This window comes from Phyllopteryx taeniolatus, chromosome 14 (assembly GCF_024500385.1).
Source record: "Phyllopteryx taeniolatus isolate TA_2022b chromosome 14, UOR_Ptae_1.2, whole genome shotgun sequence".
NCBI lineage: Eukaryota > Metazoa > Chordata > Actinopteri > Syngnathiformes > Syngnathidae > Phyllopteryx > Phyllopteryx taeniolatus.
The window spans coordinates 26,409,174-26,429,736 of NC_084515.1; the positions used below are offsets into that span (position 1 = coordinate 26,409,174).

Consider the following 20,563-nt stretch of genomic DNA (forward strand, 5'->3'; position numbering starts at 1 on the left):
CCCCGGTGAGGTGTTCCAGGCACGTCCCACCGGGAGGAGACCCCGGGCACGACCCAGGACACGCTGGAGAGACTACGTCCTTCGGCTGGCCTGGGAACGCCTCGGGATCCCCCCGGAAGAGCTGGATGAAGTGGCTGGGGAGAGGGAAGTCTGGGCGTCCCTGCTAAAGCTACTGCCCCCGCGACCCGACCCGGATAAGCAGTAGAAAATGGAGGGATGGATGTATCTATATACACATATATTTTACATGAAAACCTGGTATTTTAACAGGGGTGTGAAGACTTAATATATCCACTGTAAATACTGAACAGTGATGTGCCAGTCTTTTGTTTAATGGTGTTCTTTTAAGAACCGTAGGAGTTACTAGGCTGTCACCACAAAGTACATATCATAGTTTGTTCAGAAATAAAATTAAATTGAGACTGAAATACAACTTTAAAACAATTCAGAGCAATAAATTTTATTAATCATAATCTCAGTTGTCGTTCATTTAACTTTTATAAAGTGTAAGGTAATTCAGGATTACCTCTCACACTCTTGCTGAAAGGCTCTCATATACACTAGTCAAACGCGTTCATGAAGACTTGTCAAATATTCTAATAAACACTCGTCAAACACTCATGCACGACTGAAAGTCTTGCTCTCAAACACTACTCAAACATGTTCACTCACGCATATCACTAACGCTCACACACTCATGTCACTGGCGCTCATGCACACATGTCAATAAAGTTCACGCATGCATGTCACTGGCACTCAGGCACACGTCAATAACGTTCATGCATGCAGGTCACTGGCGCTCAGGCACGCATGTCAATTGTGTTCACGCATGTATGTCACTGACGCTCACGCGCATGTCGATTATGCTCACACACGAACAGTAGTAATTAGAATTTATTTAGGTAGTTCAATTTAAAAAATGAAACTTATACACAGAGTGAAATATGTCATATTTAAAATATATGTATAATTTTTATGATTATAGCTCATAGCATACATTGTATAAAAAGAGCTATATAAATAAAGTTTGATTTTTGATGATCTCTAGAAACTAAAATATAATGTGAAAAGAAATAGCTAATTCAAAAAATAATTATTGATTTTTAATGTAGAAATTCAGCAGTAATTTGCCCTCTGAAAAGTACTTTCCCAAGTGTTTAATGAATCTATGTAATGTATGAGTACTGAAATAAATGGACTTTTTCGACCATATTATAATTTATTGATATGTACCTATATCTAAAAAAACCATCAAATATTTCACTGAGTGTGTGTAGTCTGTAGTGCATCTCTAATACACAAGTTTCACTTTTTGAATTGAACTTCCAAACTAAATTGAGCTTTTGACAACAATCTAACTCACTAAGATGATTAGGACAATCCACATTAATCAACCGATCAAAAAGGCATTCATGTAAGTATGCCAGAGCTAACACAATGGCTAAATTGTATCGTCCTAAAGTGGAAATCATTAAATATACAATAAAAAAAAAAATTAAAAAAAATACGGCACGGTGGTCGACTGGTTAGAGCGTCTGCCTCACAGTTCTGAGGGCCGGGGTTCAATCCCCGGGCCCGCCTGTGTGTTTACGGGCGCTGTGGCGCAGTGCAGGTAGAGAATGGGACTGAGGTATTTCTGGGTCACAGTAGGGGAAATGGCGACCCCAGCAATAAAACACGGGATTATCTGATAACATTAAAGGCAGTTAAACTCACCAGTGATCCTTACGAGTTACCAAAGAACCAGTGGTCCGAGGACATTGAAATGTTTCCCGGAATCGAGTTTCCTAACACTTATATGTACCTTATTTCGACGCTGGGCAAATAAAGCAAAGCCTAAAGGCATACAAAAGCCTTGATGCTTGGTTGTACATCAAGGAAGGACTTGTTGGCGAAATTAAGGCGACGATGACACCAATGGATATTGTGTTTGTGTGTGGATAGGTTTGTACAAATTTTTTTCTTTTATTACAACTTTTATTTAGGTATACAACTTTTATTTAGGAAAACTAAGCTAGTGAGGCCGACTATGTTTGTAGCTAACTCACTAAGTATGCATGTAGCTAAAGCTCTGAAAGATGGCTCGACTACACCGTTAGGACAACTTTACGAAGCTGAGAATGTTGGTTTGATTTACGGAGAGTTTACCGACAAATGTGATTAAGTCTGAGGATTTGTCTATCACAGATGCCCAGTGCAAGCTTGTTGAGCAGGGGATAACGGGACAGGCTTCATTGAGGATGTGGTACGCGGATGTGGATGTGATCTGGCAGGATAACTGCTTCCAATTTTTTGCGGTTGTGAAAAGCAATGATAATCAGCCCCCCAAATCAGAGATTAACAGACTATTAGAAACTGTTACTCTCAATTACAGTACCAGATTCATGTTATAAAATCACAATTCTTTAACTTTGGTGTGTGTGGTCACCTTCAGAATTATATATTGAGAGAATAACCCCAGATCCAAGTTTCTAATGACACGTTATGAAGGGAACAAAGTTTTTCAAGTCTGGAGTGTTGCCAGACTCGCTAGTAAAGTGGGACACTCTAAATGCAGTGCTGAATCTTGGTGTAACATCTGATCTGTAGGCCTGTTTCCTTGAAAGGAAAACGGAACAAAGGGAACAACAATTTTTGTATAAAAACTAGTCAAACTTGTGGGAGGATGGATATCTTTCAGAATAGCATTTATTTAGCAAGTTTGCTTTACAAACAGCTCACTTATAGAAAATACACTACAAAATAATTGTTTACAAAGTGTATTGTTTTTCTATTGTCTACTATGGATAAAAATCAAGGTGGAAAATGCCCATACATAGATATGATGGGCTATTTGAATAAGATTTTACATGAACTAATATTGACTTCAATCTGAAGACACTATGGTTTTGCACATATTACACAGAGCACGGCATGTAAAGACAATCTTGTCAATAAGGCTGTCCTCCACTTTGCCAATGAGGCTTACAGGCAGGGTTGAGCCCAGAATTGTATACTGACTAAACTTGGCACGTAGTCAGGGTGTAGGGGATCATCGCTCTTCCTTCCTGAAACACAACAACTAATCATGTAGTATTCCATTTATTTACATGGTTTCCTGATCACTTACTAAATTTGGCTTGTGTACATGGGGGACCATTCCACAAAGCAGAATTACAAAGGTGGCTCAAGAGTGTGATTCAACCACCCATACGGATGCCAATATTAATAAACACACTTATGACTTAAAAGATAGGATTTAACGTTACTGTTTTATGGAGTGCCTCCTTATGAGTAAAACTAGAAAGTTATCTGACTTTACTGCTTTGTGGGCTAAGTTAACGCTTCCCCTTTGAAAGTAAAACTAAGTTTGTTTTGGCTAATCTTAGCTACTAGCCATCCGTGTCTTTGTAGAACACAGAACAAGGCTTGTCGTGATCATGAATGCTGACAATTTGACAAAAATTGATAGGAACACAGACTATAAAGGTCTGTAAAAGTAGGTAGGCAAGTCTATTATGGTATGATTTTACAAAAACAAACACTAATGTTAACTTACCAGACACGAAATGACTAGAGCGAATCCACGTTTCAGTGCCTGGATTCCAGTTGTTTCTGCAAATTGCAGCAATCCATTTGCTTCTCTTTTTTTAGCTTGAGGCAGTCTGTAAAAAGGAATCTCAAATTCCTTGCTAAATCTACTTGTACAATCGATCGCACAACAACTCTTTAGAGTTAGATTGCGTTTTCACGGCACTCAGTTTTTCTGCCGCCTTCTCAGTAGGTAGACTCGCTGTGACTTCTGTATGCAGTGACATCATACACATGCCCTCTATCCCCAGAGTTAAACCACTAAGGGTATGGATTTTACCTGCTACAGAGGAAGCTGAAGGGAGAAGAATTCAAAAGTTTTGTGATGTTAGTTATTGAAAGAAAATTATTTGCGAGAAAATTCATTCATTCATTCATCTTCCGTTCTGCTTATCCTCACTAAGGTTGCGGGGTACCCAGCTATCTTCGAGCGAGTGGCGGGGTACTGAACTGGTCGTCAGCCAGTCGCAGGGCACATGGAAACAAACAGCCATTCACACTCACATTCACACCTACGGGCAATTTAGAGTCTTCAATCAACCTAACCTGCATGATTTTGGGATGTGGGAGGAGGAAACCGGAGTACCCAGAGAAAACCCACGCACGCACGGGGAGAACATGCAAACTCCACACAGGCGGGGCCAGGATTTGAACCCCAGTTCTCAGAATTGTGAGGCAGGTGTGCTAACCAGTCGTCCACCGTGGCGCCTGCTAGAAAATATTACAGATTATTCATTTTACCAAATTTCAAGTCTGTCTCTAAGTACCTGTTCCAATACCTTTGATCCCCTAAATATGTCCATCCATCCGCCCATCCATCCATTTTCATCTGCTTATCCGAGGTCGGGTCGCGGGGGCAATAGCACGAGGGAGGCGTCCAGGAGGCATCCTAATCAGATGCCCCAGCCACCTCATCTTGCTCCTCTCAATGTGGAGGAGCAGCGGTTCTACTCTGAGCCCCTCTCGGATGACCGAGCTTGTCACCATATCTCTAAGGGAGAGCCCGGACACGCTGGGGAGAAAAGTCATTTCGGCCGCTTGTATCTGGGATCTTGTTCTTTCGGTCACGACCCACAGCTCATGACCATAAGTGAAGGTAGGAACGTAGATCGACCGGTAAATTGAGAGTTTCGCCTTTTGGCTGAGCTCCTTCTTCACCACAACTGCTGCTAACGGCTCCAGTTAGAGTTGGAGATCACGGCTTGATGAAGCACATAATCTACAAAAATCGGAGATGTAATACTGAGGCCACCAAACCGGACCCCTTCTATGTCTCGGCTGTGCAGAGAAATTCTGTCCATAAAAGTAATAAACGGAATTGTTGATAAAGGGCAGCCTTGGCGGAGTCCAACCCTCACCGGAAACGAGTCCGACTTACTGCCAGCAATGCAGACCAAACTCTTACACTGGTCTTACAGGGACCGAATAGCCCGTATCAGGGGGTTCGGTACCCCATATTCCCGAAGCACCCCCCACAGGACTCCCCGAGGGATGCTGTCGAAGCCTTTCCAAGTTCACAAAACACATGTAGACTGGTTGGGCGAACTCTCATGCACCCTCGAGGACCCTGCCGAGGGTTGAGAGCTGGTCCACTGTTCCATGGCCAGGATGAAAACCACACTGCTCCTCCTGAATCTGAGATTCGACTTCCCAATGGACTCTCCTCTCCAGCACTCCTGAATAGACCTTACACGGGAGGCTAAGGAGTGTTAAACTCTGTGGTTGAAACACACCCGCCGGTGCCCCTTCTTAAAATTGAATGCAGGCTCCAGACGGAGGTCCCGGTGACCTGCAAGGGAAACCTACATCCATTTTTATTATTCCTCGTAGGGGTCTTTTAGCCGTGCTTTGTCTGGTCCCTCACCTCGAACCCGTTTGCCATGGGTGACCCTACCAGGGGCGAGAAACCCCAGACAACTTAGCTCCTAGGATCATTAAGACACACAAATCCCTCCACCACGAAAAGGTGCCGGCTCCAGGAGGGGCCTAAGTATGTCTGTTTTTGCAAATAACGCTTTCATGAAAGCTGAAATGTTGCTCTCTTGTATCGTATTCCTCTTTTGATCTCAAACCCAAATGTTTTAAATCTACAGCAAGAAAAAAAGCAATTGGCCTTATTACTTATTACTATACAGTGGAATCTCAGTTTACAAAACGTATTTCATTCCGAGACTGTTTGTGAATCGAAGCAATTTTTCCCAATAAAGGGAATGGAAATAGAATGCATTTGTTCCACCCCAGAACCAAGTTATGCTTCCCTTGTTTTGATTGGTTTTGTTAAAAATAAATATAGTACGAAGCTGCAACCGTCAAGAACTTCGCCCCAACATGGAGCCAGTCAGCATATCCTCAGCGAGGAACGCGTCCCAGAAGAGATATAGAGAGGGACGAGAACCGGTGCTAAAATAAAGTGAAGCGAGAGAGAGGACTAAATGAGACATTATATTATTATTATTATCTCATGTATCTTGTTTTATGCTTTAAGTTTGAGCTTGTGTACAGTAATGCGTTACAGGTGCGGTTATTTTTTTAAAGTGCTTTATAAATTAACTTGAGTTAAGCTGAGTTCAGAACTACAGTTGAGCATTATACACTAGTGGATAATTGCTAGCACAGGTGGTTGGTTGTTGAGGAGGGTAGAAAGAGGTGGAAGACTACAGGTTGTGCTTTTAAGGTGCATAGCAAGATCAGAAAGAAACAAGAACAGCATTCTCATGTTTAGCTACTGTTTAATTTCCTTATTGTTTTAATAGTAATATAATTAGACCACTTGCAATTATCGGTATCTTTGGAACCACACTGATTACTAATTTACAGCAAAAATACGTAAAACATGGAGCGAGTGATGTTTACGCTTTTTGAGAACACAACAGAATTTTCCGTGGATGCTTTGTTGAAATGAAGCATAGTTTGTGAACTGAAGCAGTATTTGTTAGAAAATCTTGTTTGTAAACCACTTTATTCATGAACAGGCTTGTTTGTAAACTGAAGTCCCACTGTATATTCTGGCCAAGCATTGGAACAGTGGTTCCAATCCTCTCGGAAGGGCGTATATGCTGTTATTGTGTGTACAAATTTGTCAAAACAGAGCAGCGATTCATGAGTTGACACATATCGTCATGTACACATAATATCTAAAAGACTTCAAACATATACAATTAATCCAGGACAGAACACAATATTTACCTCCCAGCAATGATGAGAATGATGTCTTGTCCAGAACAAATGTCATCCAAAATAAAAGCTTCATCACAAGTCGAAATATTAATGTTAGTTAAATTGGGTTTGCACACATCCAGCCAGTAAGGTGCGTGCTGTCCAGTGGACAGCTGAAAAATGTCAGTTATCAGTGCTGTCACACACAGGCCGAAGATATGGACACCTGTGAAAAAGCATTAGAAGAATTTTATTTAATTGTAAATTATATCTGATTGTCTTGAAAATACAGTAGTTTGGATAATGATGTGAATGCACAACAGTGTATCTTGAATTTATAAACACAACAAAATGGAAAAGGAAGGAAAAAAAAGTTGTGTCGTTTCACCCGAGTCACCAACTGCCTTCCTCCTTCTTTTCGGACTGCATTAATTAAATAAATCAATCTCATCTCTGATTCTTCACCCTGGAGTCAACCCTTCTCCCAATGAACAGAGATTTTATGATCATCCAAATTACACCATAAGGTTATCTACTGTAGCTGTTCGTTTAGCCTAGGCAGAGACCACTGTGTGTGGCAGATTTTTCGTTTAGTTTTGGACAGTGGAGCCAGATTTGACCCAAACTCACAGTGAGTGAAGAACATAATAATCTTTTAGCACTTGCCATTAGACTGGACCATCACCTTATACCAGAGATGAAGTGATAAAAATGCATATCAATTGTAGCATATATTGGTGCTTAAATTTTTTTATGAATGTGTGGAGGGGTTGGAGGATAACGTTCGTGTTCTCCTTCGTTCCCTGGGGTCCGTTTCAACTGAAAGGAGAGGATGTGGTAACCTAAGGATGTTTAGTTAGCATCAAAATGGGGCACCACATTGTTGATTGGCTAACAGCAGGGCAAAACGACGAAAAATCTTGCGAATTCTTTTTCTGAAAGGGTTGCCACAGTTATGTAAAATTAGTCCTTGATTGCAGAGGTCAATACTCTTGACCCAAACACAGACAGCACAAAATAGAATACTTGATATGTAGAACGTTTATTGTAAATCTACGGGGGAAATGGAGATAAATGCAAAGGGAGTTAACTACATAATAAAGGACGGGTAGCATAACACAGCGGATATAGAGTGAATGGCTTAACTCGTGAGATGAGCATGAATGAACTGATGAGTGTTGAGAAAGAATAAAGTTGGGACCCGTAAGATTGTTAAACTAATTCCATGCTACTATGCACCGATTTCTACTTTCTCTGATAGTTTCTGCAATATTTACTCACTATTAGTGGATCACGTGGTCACCAATTCGGAGGGGTCTTTCTCGGTCGTCTCAGGTGGGAACCAGGCAGTTAAATAGTCAGAAAAAAGATGAAGAAATGGAAGACAAACGGGAGAGGACCCAAAAGTAAAAAAGTAAAAGGTCATGCTGATGCGGGGAGTTGCGCTCGGAACTTTAATGCCGTTGGGCTTGCTGGCGAGTCACACTTTTATGTTTGATTGAGAGCGTAACCTGCGGGAATACTAGAAATTCAGGCAGGAGTCAGAGCATAAGATCACAAGGAGTCCTTGCAGTGTTTTCGGTCAACCCTGGGGGATGTCCATGTTCTATCAATGAGAAGTGAATGCTCGTTTTGAGGGTTTGTGTCTGGTCATCATCAATCTGCTGAGTGGGCTTTTGAGGGTGATAAGAGGGGGATTGTTCTTTGATGAACAGTCATCAATCATCCTTCCTCCCCCAGCCGAGTTGTGGGTTACGAGGAGACAACCCAGACGTTCTCAGGGCAAACTGTCATCTTTATTCACTATGAAGTCTTTGTATATGGATTTTAGGTGGGAAGAAGAATGAGCCTTATCTTGTTAAGTATCAATGTGAGTCAAAACAGACATCTTGCCGGCTCCTGGGCTTAGCAAAAATAATGTTGGGGATTCACTGACTGGATGAGGGAGCAGGACAGGCCAGGCTGTGTGGTCTTTGGGTTGAGAGTCGATATCCACTATACAATCTATGAGCTCACCTCCTCAACACATTGTCAAGAATAGAATGCTCGCCCTTCCAGCCACCCAGTCAAGTTGACTGGACCAGTATTTGTGGAAGAGGAAACAAAACAATGTGCCTTGGAAGGGCAACGCTGGCTTCAAAAGAGCAATACCGCAGGATTCGAGCAGGTGAGTGCTTGGTCCAGTCAAGTCCAGTTGTAGTCCCCATCCATACATCCATGAAATTTCCATACCGCTTATCCTCACTAGGGTCGCGGGCGTGCTGAAGACTATCCCAGCTATCTTTTGGGCCAGAGGCGGGGTACACCCTGAACTGGTCACCAGCAAAACATATAAACAAACAACCATTCACACTCAAATTCACACCTCCGGGCAATTTAGAGTCTTCTATTAACCTATCATGCATCTGTTTAGGATGTGGGAGCTAACCAGAGTACCCGGAGAAAACCCACGCAGGACATGCAAACTCCATGCACATGCAAAGGCGAGAACTGTGAGGCAGATGCGCTAACCAGTCGTCCACGTGCCGCCTGTTGTAGTCCCCATTTAAGACAATTAGTGATTTCTGCTTCACTTCTGCTAAACTTCAGGTGTTTGTCCCTTTTTTGTAGTCTCAATGACTCTGGTGATGAGAACAGTCTCAAGGTTCAGTCTGCTTTATCCCCAGCACCCGGGGTCATTGCCTCATCTGCTCAAACATCGCTCAACTTTAGAAGAAACACATTTTGACAAACTGACTATGGCTTAATATTGACCAATAAATAACACCAAAAACCAGCCAAATATTTGTCAACAAACAAAAAAGAAAATATATCAAACAGAACAGAAGAGAAAATGACTTTATTGTCACTCTCACAGGAACAATGAAAAATTTCTTAGGCATCTCACAATTTGCAGTGTTGAGAAAACATAAGCACACTATTATCAAAAAGATAATATTTCTATTTAAATAGTTCTTATTTACAGAACTTACACTTGTGGACATTTTGGAGAATTTCCTTATGATGGTATGGAAATTGTGATTATTTACATTCAGTTATTGCATCTTTTTTATTTGGAAAAATAAATGAATAACAAATAGGAAATATATCAAACATCCATCTGAAATAGAAATAAAAATATAATGTTAAGAACATACCAAATTTAAATATGATACATACATTTAGCATTTCGTGTCCATTGTCATTTTGACACTGGGTTCATAGTTCTGGAGTATTGTGTGCTGTTGTAGAAAACGGTTGTCTTGTCGTGTCCCTGTGGAAGAAAAGGCGTCCGGTTATTACATTGATCTTACGTGTATTTAGTAAACCGAATGTCAAATGAGGATATTCGAAGCTCATGGCTTCACAAAGATGAAATACTGCATTACATGTATGATTATTGGCTACATCTTAACTAAATGGAACGCAAACATCACAGTAGTCAGAAGCGACATTACTAGCGATGCTATATTAGCTACGTCACTTCTGAATGTGACTCAGCTGTCAACTAATTCTGTCTAAACGTTCATAAAATGTAGTACATTGCAATGAAGTCCATTTGCTGTGAATCTGTCACTGTAGTCTGACGGTAGACTAGGGATGCATTAGCTCATTATAATGAGCCGTTTACCAACAATGGCTAATATTTAAATTGATAAGAACATGACTGTTATTAATATGAATATCAATAATTATGCTTACGTAAATATATGTATTTCCTTCTTTGTCTGTTCCGTCGTGTTCTGGCAAACTCTTCGTCAGTCAGTGGGGACAGAGTCCCACAGCCCTCGCAATTCAATTGACGTCCTACACTTGGTTCCAAGAGGGTGAAAATCAAAAGAGGGGGGCTTTTTTGAGCTCGTCTTTCGCTCCCATTCATGTCAATAGAAGTGGCCGGATGTAAATTGCTGGTGACAATGAATGCAAACTTTGCAATTTTGTGCACCACAGTTACATTAACAATTACAAATACAGTTAATTATTGTTGTAAAACACAACCTATGTATTGTATACTTTATAGCAGTGGTTACCAACCACCGGGTCAGGCCATCCGGTGGGTGAGGGTGGTAGTTGTCTGGGGGGCGGCATTGGGCCCCTGCTGTCTCCTCTGGCCGGTGGACCACCCTGGATCCCTCGGTGTGAGTTGTGTGCCGAAACCCCGCTTCTCGGATGGGTGGGGTGGGATCCTCAGCCACCGCTGTGCTGGTGCAGCAATTACAGGACACTTCTGACGGTTATTGTGCATGCGAGTCAATTTACTTGCATGTGTCCACAGACACACATGCCTGGGAATTGTTTGCTTGGTGTAAATAACTCTGATAACTATCAAAACTTCCTGGGTATCCTTTCATTTGCAGTGTTTCTATAGATGTTCAGAATTTACATAGCCACTCCCGCCACAGTTCAGTTGTACAGTCGGGTCCACTACCTCTGTCTTGCATGCTTCCCCTCCTGTCTTTTTCCCTGTTCTGTCCAGTCCTATGCTATATTGTCCTGTCCTTCCCTCACAGGGTGAAGGACTACTGCCTCATAAAATACTAAAAGCTAATGTGTCATTGTACTATGCATATGATTTATTTTTCTTATCTTTCTTACAAGACTCCTATGATGAAAAATATAAGTGGATCGAGGTTTTGCCTGCCCAGGGCCCCCCTCTGGAGCCAGGCCTGGAGGTGGGAGCGCTGGGGACTCCATCGTTCTGCTGGGGGACTTCAATGCTCACGTGGGCAATGACAGTGAGACCTGGAAGGGCGTGATTGGGAGGAACGGCCCCCCCGACAGAACCTGAGGGGTGTTCTGTTATTGGACTTCTTTGCCCATCATGAATTGTCTAACACCATGTTCCAGCATAAGGGTGTCCACACGTGCACTTGGCACCAGGACACCCTAGGTCGCAGTTCGATGATCGACTTTGTGGTCGTGTCATCGGATTTGCGGCCGCATGTCTTGTATACTCGGGTGAAGAGAGGGGCGTCGCTGTCAACTGATTACCACCTGGTGGTGAGTTGGCTCCGATGGTGGGGGAAAGCTGCCGGTCCGAGGTGGCAGGCCCAAACATATTCTGAGGGTCTTCTGTAAACGTCTTGCAGAATCCCCTGTCAGAAGGCATTTCAACTCCCACCTCCGACAGAAATTTGCTCATGTTCCGGGGGACGCGGGGGACATCGAGTCCGAGTGCACCATGTTCTGCGCCTCCATTGCTGAGGCGGCCGACTGTAGCTGTAGCCGTAAGGTGGTCGGTGCCTGTCGTGGCGGCAATCTCCGAACCCGTTGGTGGACACCAACGGTGAAGGATGCCATCAAGCTGAAGAAGGAGTTCTATCGGGCCTTTTTGGCCTGTGGGTCTCCTGAGGAAGCTGATCGGTACCGGCTGGCCAAGCGGAATGCAGCTTTGGTAGTCGCTGAAGCAAAAACCCGGGCATTGGAGGAGTTTGGTGAGGCCATGGAGAAAGACTTCCGGATGGCTTCGAGGAAATTCTGGTCCACCATCCACCATCTCAGGAGGGGGAAGCAGTGCACCATCAACACTGTGTATAGTGGGGATGGGGCGCTGCTGACCTCGACTCTGGATGTTGTGAGTCGGTGGGGAGAATACTTCGAAGACCTCCTCAATTCCACCGACACGCCTTGCCACGAGGAAGCAGAGTCTGGGTTCTCTGAGGCAGGCTCTCCTATCTCTGGGGTTGAGGTCACCGAAGTGGGTAAAAAGCTCCTCGGTGGCAAGGCTCCTGCCCCGGAGTTCCTAAAGGCTCTGGATGTTGTGGGGCTGTCCTGGTTGACACGCCTCTGCAACATCGCGTGGACATTGCGGACAGTGCCTCTGGATTGGCAAACTGGTGTGGTGGTCCCCCTTTTTAAGAAGGGGGACCGGAGGGTGTGTTCCAACTACAGGGGGATCACACTCCTCAGCCTCTCTGGTAAAGTGTATTCAGGGGTGCTGGAGAGGAGGGTCAGTCGGGAAGTCGAATATGAGATTCAGGAGGAGCAGTGTGGTTTTCGCCCTGGCCGTTGAGTTTGGTCCACATTGCCGGCAGTAAGTCGGACTCATTTCCGTTGAGGGTTGGACTCCGCCAAGGCTGCAGTTTGTCACCGATTCTATTCATAACTTTTACGGACAGAATTTCTAGGTGCAGCCAAGACGTAGAGGGGGTCCGGTTTGGTGCCCTCAGTATTGCATCTCTGCCTCTTGCAGATGATGTGGTTCTGTTGGCTTCATCAAGCCGTGATCTCCAACTTCACTGGAGTAGTTCGCAGCCGAGTGTGATGCGGCTGGGATGAGAATCAGCACCTCTAAGTCTGAGACCATGGTCCTCAGTCGGAAAAGGGTGGCGTGCCCTCTCCAGGTCGGGGATGAGATCCTGCCCCAAGTGGAGGAGTTCAAATATCTTGGGGTCTTGTTCACGAGTGAGGGAAGAATGGAATGGGAGATCGACAGGCGGACAGCATCTGCAGTGATGCGGACCTTGTATCGGTCCGTTGTGGTAAAGAAGGAGCTAAGCCAAAAGGCGAAGCTCTCAATTTACCTGTCAATCTATGTTCCTACCCTCACCTATGGTCACGAGCTGTGGATCGTGACCAAAAGAACAAGATCCCGGATACAAGCGGCCGAAACGAGTTTCCTCCGCAGGGTGTTCTCCCTTAGAGGTTGGGTGAAAAGTGCGGTCATCTGGGAGGATCTCAGAGTAGAGCCACTGCTCCCTCACATTGAGAGGAGCCAGATGAGGTGGCTGGGCCATCTGATTCGGATGCCTCCCTGATGAGGTGTTCCGGGCACGTCCCACCGGGAGGAGACCCCGGGGACGACCCAGGACACGCTGGAAAGACTATGTCTCTCGACTGGCCTGGGAACGCCTTGGGAAGAGCTGGATGAAGTGGCTGGGGAGAGCGAAGTTTGGGCGTCCCTGTTAAAGCTACTGCCCCTGCGACCCGACCTCGGATAAGCGGTAGAAAATGGATGGATGGATGGATGGATGGATGGATGGATCTTTCTTACAGCTAGTGTCCTGTCTTTTGTTATATTCTCTTCCTATATTATTTAGTTATCTTTTCACTGTCTCTTCCCTTTTTTCTGTCATCCCCCTTTAAAGACGATCCACTAAGTTATTTAACATATTCTAACAGTAACACTCTTTAGTTGTGTACTAATGAGTGTTTATCTGAAGTTGAAAGTCGTAGGTAAAAAAACATCACACAGAGATGGAATTATGATTGGGACTTCCTGTTACGACATATTCCTCCGCCAATCTTCTTCTTTTCCTTTCGGCTTGTCCCGTTAGGGGTCGCCACACCGCGTCATCCTTTTCCATGAGAGCCTATCTCCTGCATCCTCCTCTCGAACACCAACTGCCATCATGTCTTCCCTCACGACATCCATCAACCTACTCTTTGGTCTTCCTCTAGCTCTCTTGCCTGGCAGCTCCATCCTCATCATCCTTCTACCAATATACTCACTCTCTCTCCTCTGGACGTGTCCAAACCATTGAAGTCTGCTCTCTCTAACTTTGTCTCCAAAACATCGAACCTTGGCTGTCCCTCTGATGAGCTCATTTCTAATTTTATCCAACCTGGTCACTCCGAGAGCGAACCTCAACATCTTCATTTCCGCCACCTCCAGCTCTGCTTCCTGTTTTCTCTTCAGTGCCACTGTCTCTAATCCATACATCATGGCTGGCCTCACCACTGTTTTATAAACTTTGCCCTTCATCCTAGCAGAGACTCTTCTGTCACATAACACACCTGACACCTTCCTCCACCCGTTCCAACCTGCTTGGACCCGTTTCTTCACTTCCTGACCACACTCACCATTGCTCTGGACGGTTGACCCCAAGTATTTAAAGTCCTCTACCCTTGCCATCTCTTCTCCCTGTAGCCTCATTCTTCCCCCACCACCCCTCTCATTCATGCACATATATTCTGTTTTACTTCGGCTAATCTTCATTCCTCTTCTTTCCAGTGCATGCCTCCATCTTTCTAACTGTTCCTCCAGCTGCTCCCTGCTTTCACTGCAGATCACAATGTCATCTGCAAACATCATGGTCCACGGGGATTCCAGTCTAACCTCATCTGTCAGCCTATCCATCACCACTGCAAAAAGGAAGGGGCTCAGGGCTGATCCCTGATGCAGTCCCACGTCCACCTTAAATTCTTCTGTCACACCGACAGCACACCTCACCGCTGTTCTGCTGCCCTCGTACATGTCCTGTATTATTCTAACATACTTCTCTGCCACTCCAGACTTCCGCATGCAGTACCACAGTTCCTCTCTGGGTACTCTGTCATAGGCTTTCTCTAGATCTACAAAGACACAATGTAGCTCCTTCTGACCTTCTCTGTACTTTTCCATCAACATCCTCAAGGCAAATAATGCATCTGTGGTACTCTTTCTAGGCATGAAACCATACTGTTGCTCGCAAATACTCACTTCTGTCCTGAGTCTAGCCTCCACTACTCTTTCCCATAACTTCATTGTGTGGCTCATCAACTTTATTCCTCTATAGTTGCCCCAGCTCTCCACATCACCTTTGTTCTTAAAAATGGGCACCAGTACACTTTTCCTCCATTCCTCAGGCATCTTCTCACGCACTAGAATTCTATTGAACAAGCTGGTCAAAAACTCCACAGCCAACTCTCCTAGATGCTTCCATACCTCCACAGGAATGTCATCAGGACCAACTGCCTTTCCATTTTTCATTCTCTTTAATGCCTTTCTAACTTCCCCCTTACTAATCATTGCCACTTCCTGGTCCACCACACTTGCCTCTTCTACTCTCCCTTCTCTTATCATTTTCCTCATTCATCAACTCCTCGAAGTATTCTTTCCATCTACCTAGCACACTGCTGGCACCAGTCAACATATTTCCATCTCTATCCTTAATCACCCTAACCTGCTGCACATCCTTCCCATCTCTAACCCTCTGTCTGGCCAGCCTGTATAGATCCTTTTCTCCTTCTTTAGTGTCCAACCTGCCATACATGTCATCATATGCCTCTTGTTTTGCCTTTGCCACCTCTACCTTTGCCCTGCGTCGCATCTCAATGTATTCCTTTCGCCTCTCCTCGGTCCTCTCAGTGTCCCACTTCTTCTTAGCTAACCGTTTTCCTTGTATGATTTCCTGTACTGTGAGGTTCAACCACCAAGTCTCCTTCTCTCCTTTCCTGCCAGAAGATACACCAAGTACTCTCCTGCCTGCTTCTCTGATCACCTTGGCTGCAGTGGTCCAGTCTTCTGGAAGCTCTTCCCGTCCACCGAGAGCCTGTATCACCTCTTCCAGAAAAGCTGCACAACACTCGTCCTGTCTCAGTTTCCACCACATGGTTCTCTTCTCTGCCTTTGTCTTCCTAATTTTCCTCCCCACCACCAGAGTCATCTTACACACCACCATCCTATGCTGTCTAGCCACACTCTCCCCTACCACTACCTTACAGTTGGTAACCTCCTTCAGATTACATCGTCTGCACAAGATGTAATCCACCTGTGTGATTCTACCTCCGCTCTTGTAGGTCACCCTATGTTCGTCCCTCTTCTGGAAAAAAGTGTTCACTACAGCCATTTGCATCCTTGTTGCAAAGTCTACCACCATCTGTCCCTCCAAGTTCCTTTCCTGGATGCCGTACTTACCCATCACTTCTTTATCACCCCTATTACCTTCACCAACATGTCCATTACAATCTGCACCAATTACGACTCTCTCTCTGTCTGGGATGCTCAGAACTACATCATCTAGCTCCTTCCAGAATTTCTCTTTCACCTCTAGGTCACATCCTACCTGTGGGGCATAGCCACTAATCACATTACACATAACACCCTCAATTTCAAATTTCAGCCTCATCACTCGATCTGATACTCTTTTCACCTCCAAGACATTCTTAGCCAACTCTTCTTTTAAAATAACCCCGACTCCATTTCTCTTCCCATCTACACCATGGTAAAATAATTTAAACCCTGCCCCTAAACTTCTAGCCTTACTGCCTTTCCACCTGGTCTCCTGGACACACAATATATCAACCTTTCTCCTAATCATCATGTCAACCAACTCCCGAGATTTTCCTGTCATAGTCCCAACATTCAAAGTCCCCACATTCAGTTCTAGGCTCTGTGTTTTCCTCTTCTCTTTCTGCCGAAGAACCCGCTTTCCATCTCTTCTTCTTCTTCTTTGACTTCGACTTCGACCCACAGTAGCTGAATTTCCAACAGCGCCCTGCAGGTTGACGGCGCCGGTGGCGGACGTTGTTAACTCGGGCCACGACCGATCCGGTATGGAATTCTTTGGATGAACGCTCATATTTGTTTGGCAAGGTTTTAAGCCGGATGCCCTTCCTGACGCAACCCTCTGCATTTATCCGGGCTTGCGACCGGCCTACAGTTTGCACTGACTTGTGCCCCCCATAGGGCTGCATTTTTCCTCCGCCAATACATTCCATTATATTCCTTGTTTTTAATCGATGTAAACAAGTAATTTATCAAGATGGAGGTCAGTTGTCTATTTGGCACAGGAGTTGCGATTGTTTTGATACTTTTATTAAAGCAACAACTTGATAACAAGTTACAAGTTATTAAAAACAGCTCCCCCGCAGACCAGCTGATAGCAAGCCGCCATGTTTTAACGATGAAGTCACTGCGGAGCGTCGGAGAATGTCCCAGCATGCAAAGCGTTGTTTTAATAGTTGTTAAAAATGCTGTTTCGTGCCAGTTGTTACTAATTATCCCCTCAATAGGTAATAATGTTGATATACCTTATGTGTGTTTATCCCCCCTCTGCATCCTGCTGTTGTGTGTAAAGAACTTTTTTTAAATAATTTTGCACTAGGAATGAAAGTAAGTGGTATTGAGACTGATGACATGCCGAGTATCAATGATATGCTGGAAGGAGAAATTCTTCCTTAAAGCCACAGTGTTAAAACCATAATATTAGGGTGCAAACTGCTTCAATATTGAACACGTTATTATCAATATAATTGAATTGTAATATTATTGGTTTTTTCATTAGAAATCTAAAGCAAAAGAGAATAATCCCTAACTTTCTAAGCATGTGAACATATAATCGGATAGAAAGTCTTGCACATTATATACAGTATGGGCAAAATACTTTTCTTGATTTCTCGTGTCAACTTTGGGGTGCACATTATACCCAAGAGTGTATTTTACACTTTTAGCAGCATCAAGAAGATCATATCACAGTAAAATCAGATAGATCATTCTCCAGAACAAATAATGATGAATGGAATCAGCGAACAAGGTTAGATCCTCACAGTACATGAAAGACTCACCAGCACATCATTCTGAGGCCACAGGTATGATGGAAATGGCAAAATATCTGGCACACAGAGCTTGTGAACACTGTTCTGTCTCACTTTAATGATCAGCCAGAAAGGTGCAGAGCATGGAGGTCATCTTTCCTCAACACAATCAGAGACCTGGATCTTAACACAGGTGGAGTTGGATCTGCGATTAACATGGCTCTCTAAAGAATCATCGGAATATGTGAGAGGCTTTAGAGCAGTCCATGTTGGAATTTCTGAAGCAGCAGTACGAGTGACTTGTTAACTGCTCGATGAATGTAGCACCACTCGTGAAGTCATAGTACATGCTGAAAAGCTAGACAGTTTTCCTCTGTTTTGAACAAAGATAAATTAAAGTTAAGAGAGCTAGAACATCTCTTAATGGTGCTACTGTCAGCAAAAGATGATGGTTACCTAACCTCCTTGGCTTACCTGTACACTGCATGCGGCATCAGCCCCACTGTGGAAAAGTTGCCATATAGTCTACAGGAGAAATGGTTGTCTCAAGGTTCAAAGTATAAGGAAGATTACAGCGTGTCCTACCCACCCTTCTCATTTTTCACACATTTCATCTGCCACCAAGCCAAGAATAAGACTGACCCTTGCTTCACTCTTCCTGGCTCTTCCTCTCATTGGATTTAAAAAAAAATAAAAATCCACAAACTGACCAACTTCAGAGCTTCTTCAATACATCTTCTCAGAGTAAAGCTGAACCGAAAGATGATCCTGCTGAGCAGTGTTATCCACAATAAGCCCCATCCTCTAAAAATTACCGTGGCTTCAGATTGAAACCTATAGAAGAACGCAAAGTTTACCTTAGAAAGGAAGGGATTTGCTTCAGGCACTGCTCATAATCTTCCCACGTCGCTCGTGACTTCAAAGCTGCATCCTCGACTGCTGCCATGGAAACCTGATCCCCCAAAACCATTAGCAGAACATTCCTGCAGTAAATTCTCTGTAGACTGATGTGGTACCGACCTCACGGGAATGTCGTGCTCCAAAATATGGCTTTTGTATCCTACAAAAAAAAGTGCAGTGACAATGTATTCTATGCTCAATGATCAATTGAGTTTTTCGATGTCTTCAGTATTCAGGGAACTACATCCTAATATTCAGTGAAGACCTGTGCAGGCATGAAAGAGAGCACAGGCAGAAGGCCAGTGAGAAGCGACAAATGGAGTAGTTAGTATTGCACTCCCCGAGTTTATCGAATGTAATGACATCCCAGACAATTGTGAAGAAATCCCAACACCTGAAGTTTCTCTCTATCAATCTCATCTGAAATGTCTTGTCGATGAGATTCCTTCTCTTGGCAAACAGGCTCAAATCCTTCTCCCCCTTGGCAGGGGCGTCATTTAAGTTTACAAACTGAGACGAAAGATCGATGGAACTGATAACACTGGTCAACAACAAATTTATTATTGATGACCCTAGTGAGGATAAGCGGTATAGAAAAATGGATGGATGGATAGATTTTTTTTTTTTAGCTGATTTAGGACAATTTTGATGTGCTGAACCAAATATCACATTGGTTTTGCTCAATCAGGTCAATGTTTTTTTTTTTTTTTTTAACTACAGGTACTTTTGCTTTAGAAGTACAAATAAAACGAGGTTCATGCCCTGAATTTTTAACAATTAAGATGGAACATTCTATTTACAGGTAGCGTAATTTCTCGTGTATAATGCACATTTCCCCCCCTAAAAAGTCAATAGTGCGCATTATACATAGGTATAGGGGCAAATGGAAAAAAACTTTCACATTTTATAAATGTATGCCACCATCTAGTGGTTATGAAAAAGCTGTACACTTTCATTCCAAAATGCCAACGCCACCTAGTGGTTATAAAAAAAAGTGTAGCCTACACTTTCATTCCAATATGACAGGGGCTACGTATGACTGCATATATATACAATTGTGCTCATAAATTGACATATCCTGGCAGAATTTGTGAAATATTGTTTGTTTTTTTAAAAAATATGACTGATGACTGAAAAACAACCATCGTTAATTTCTTTATGGTTATGTTTTGTTTAATGATAATGATTTTTAGAAATGCTTGACCGTTTAATTTTAATCACATTAAAATTAAATTAAATTTCTACTTCACAGACTCTGCACATTTTTAGTACTAACACTGTACTTACATAGCACATTGGGCACATTTCCATCTCATTCAGGGTCCCCTGGGGGACTGGCACTGGGCATGTTGGGGCAGGCGCTGGGCTGGGTGCTGGCACATCTGTGCTGGTTTCCGTTCTGGTCGCCCCCCGCTTCTCTGCCCTGCTGGTCCTTGAGTTTTAATGCATATACACCCATCTGTGGGGCTCGGGCAGTTTTGGGCTGGGAGGACACTCGGCTAGGTGTCCCAGCACTCCGGCCTGCTCTCTGGCCTGCCATGCTTTTCCTCCGCTGATTTTTAATGCACCATATACATTCGCACATCCTTTAGGGAGCTGGTTGGCCTGAGTGGAGGTGATGGTTATGGTTCATTACTGCCTTGTGACCGTTTCGTTTCACCTCACCCCCACCAGTCTCCCCACTTTTAATGGACTGCACCCCACCACGCACGATCACGGT

General features: G+C 43.8%; 1 protein-coding gene across 2 annotated transcripts in view; it reads right to left on the reverse strand.

Annotated features, from left to right (window-relative positions):
- LOC133489214 (phospholipid phosphatase-related protein type 4-like) overlaps positions 1-20,563 on the reverse strand; it is a 206,143-nt gene that overhangs the window by 107,694 nt on the left and 77,886 nt on the right. For both annotated transcript variants that reach the window (XM_061798087.1, XM_061798086.1), the window contains exon 4: positions 6,757-6,952. In XM_061798087.1, coding sequence (XP_061654071.1) covers positions 6,757-6,952 — 196 coding nt within the window. The remainder of the gene's footprint in view (positions 1-6,756; positions 6,953-20,563) is intronic.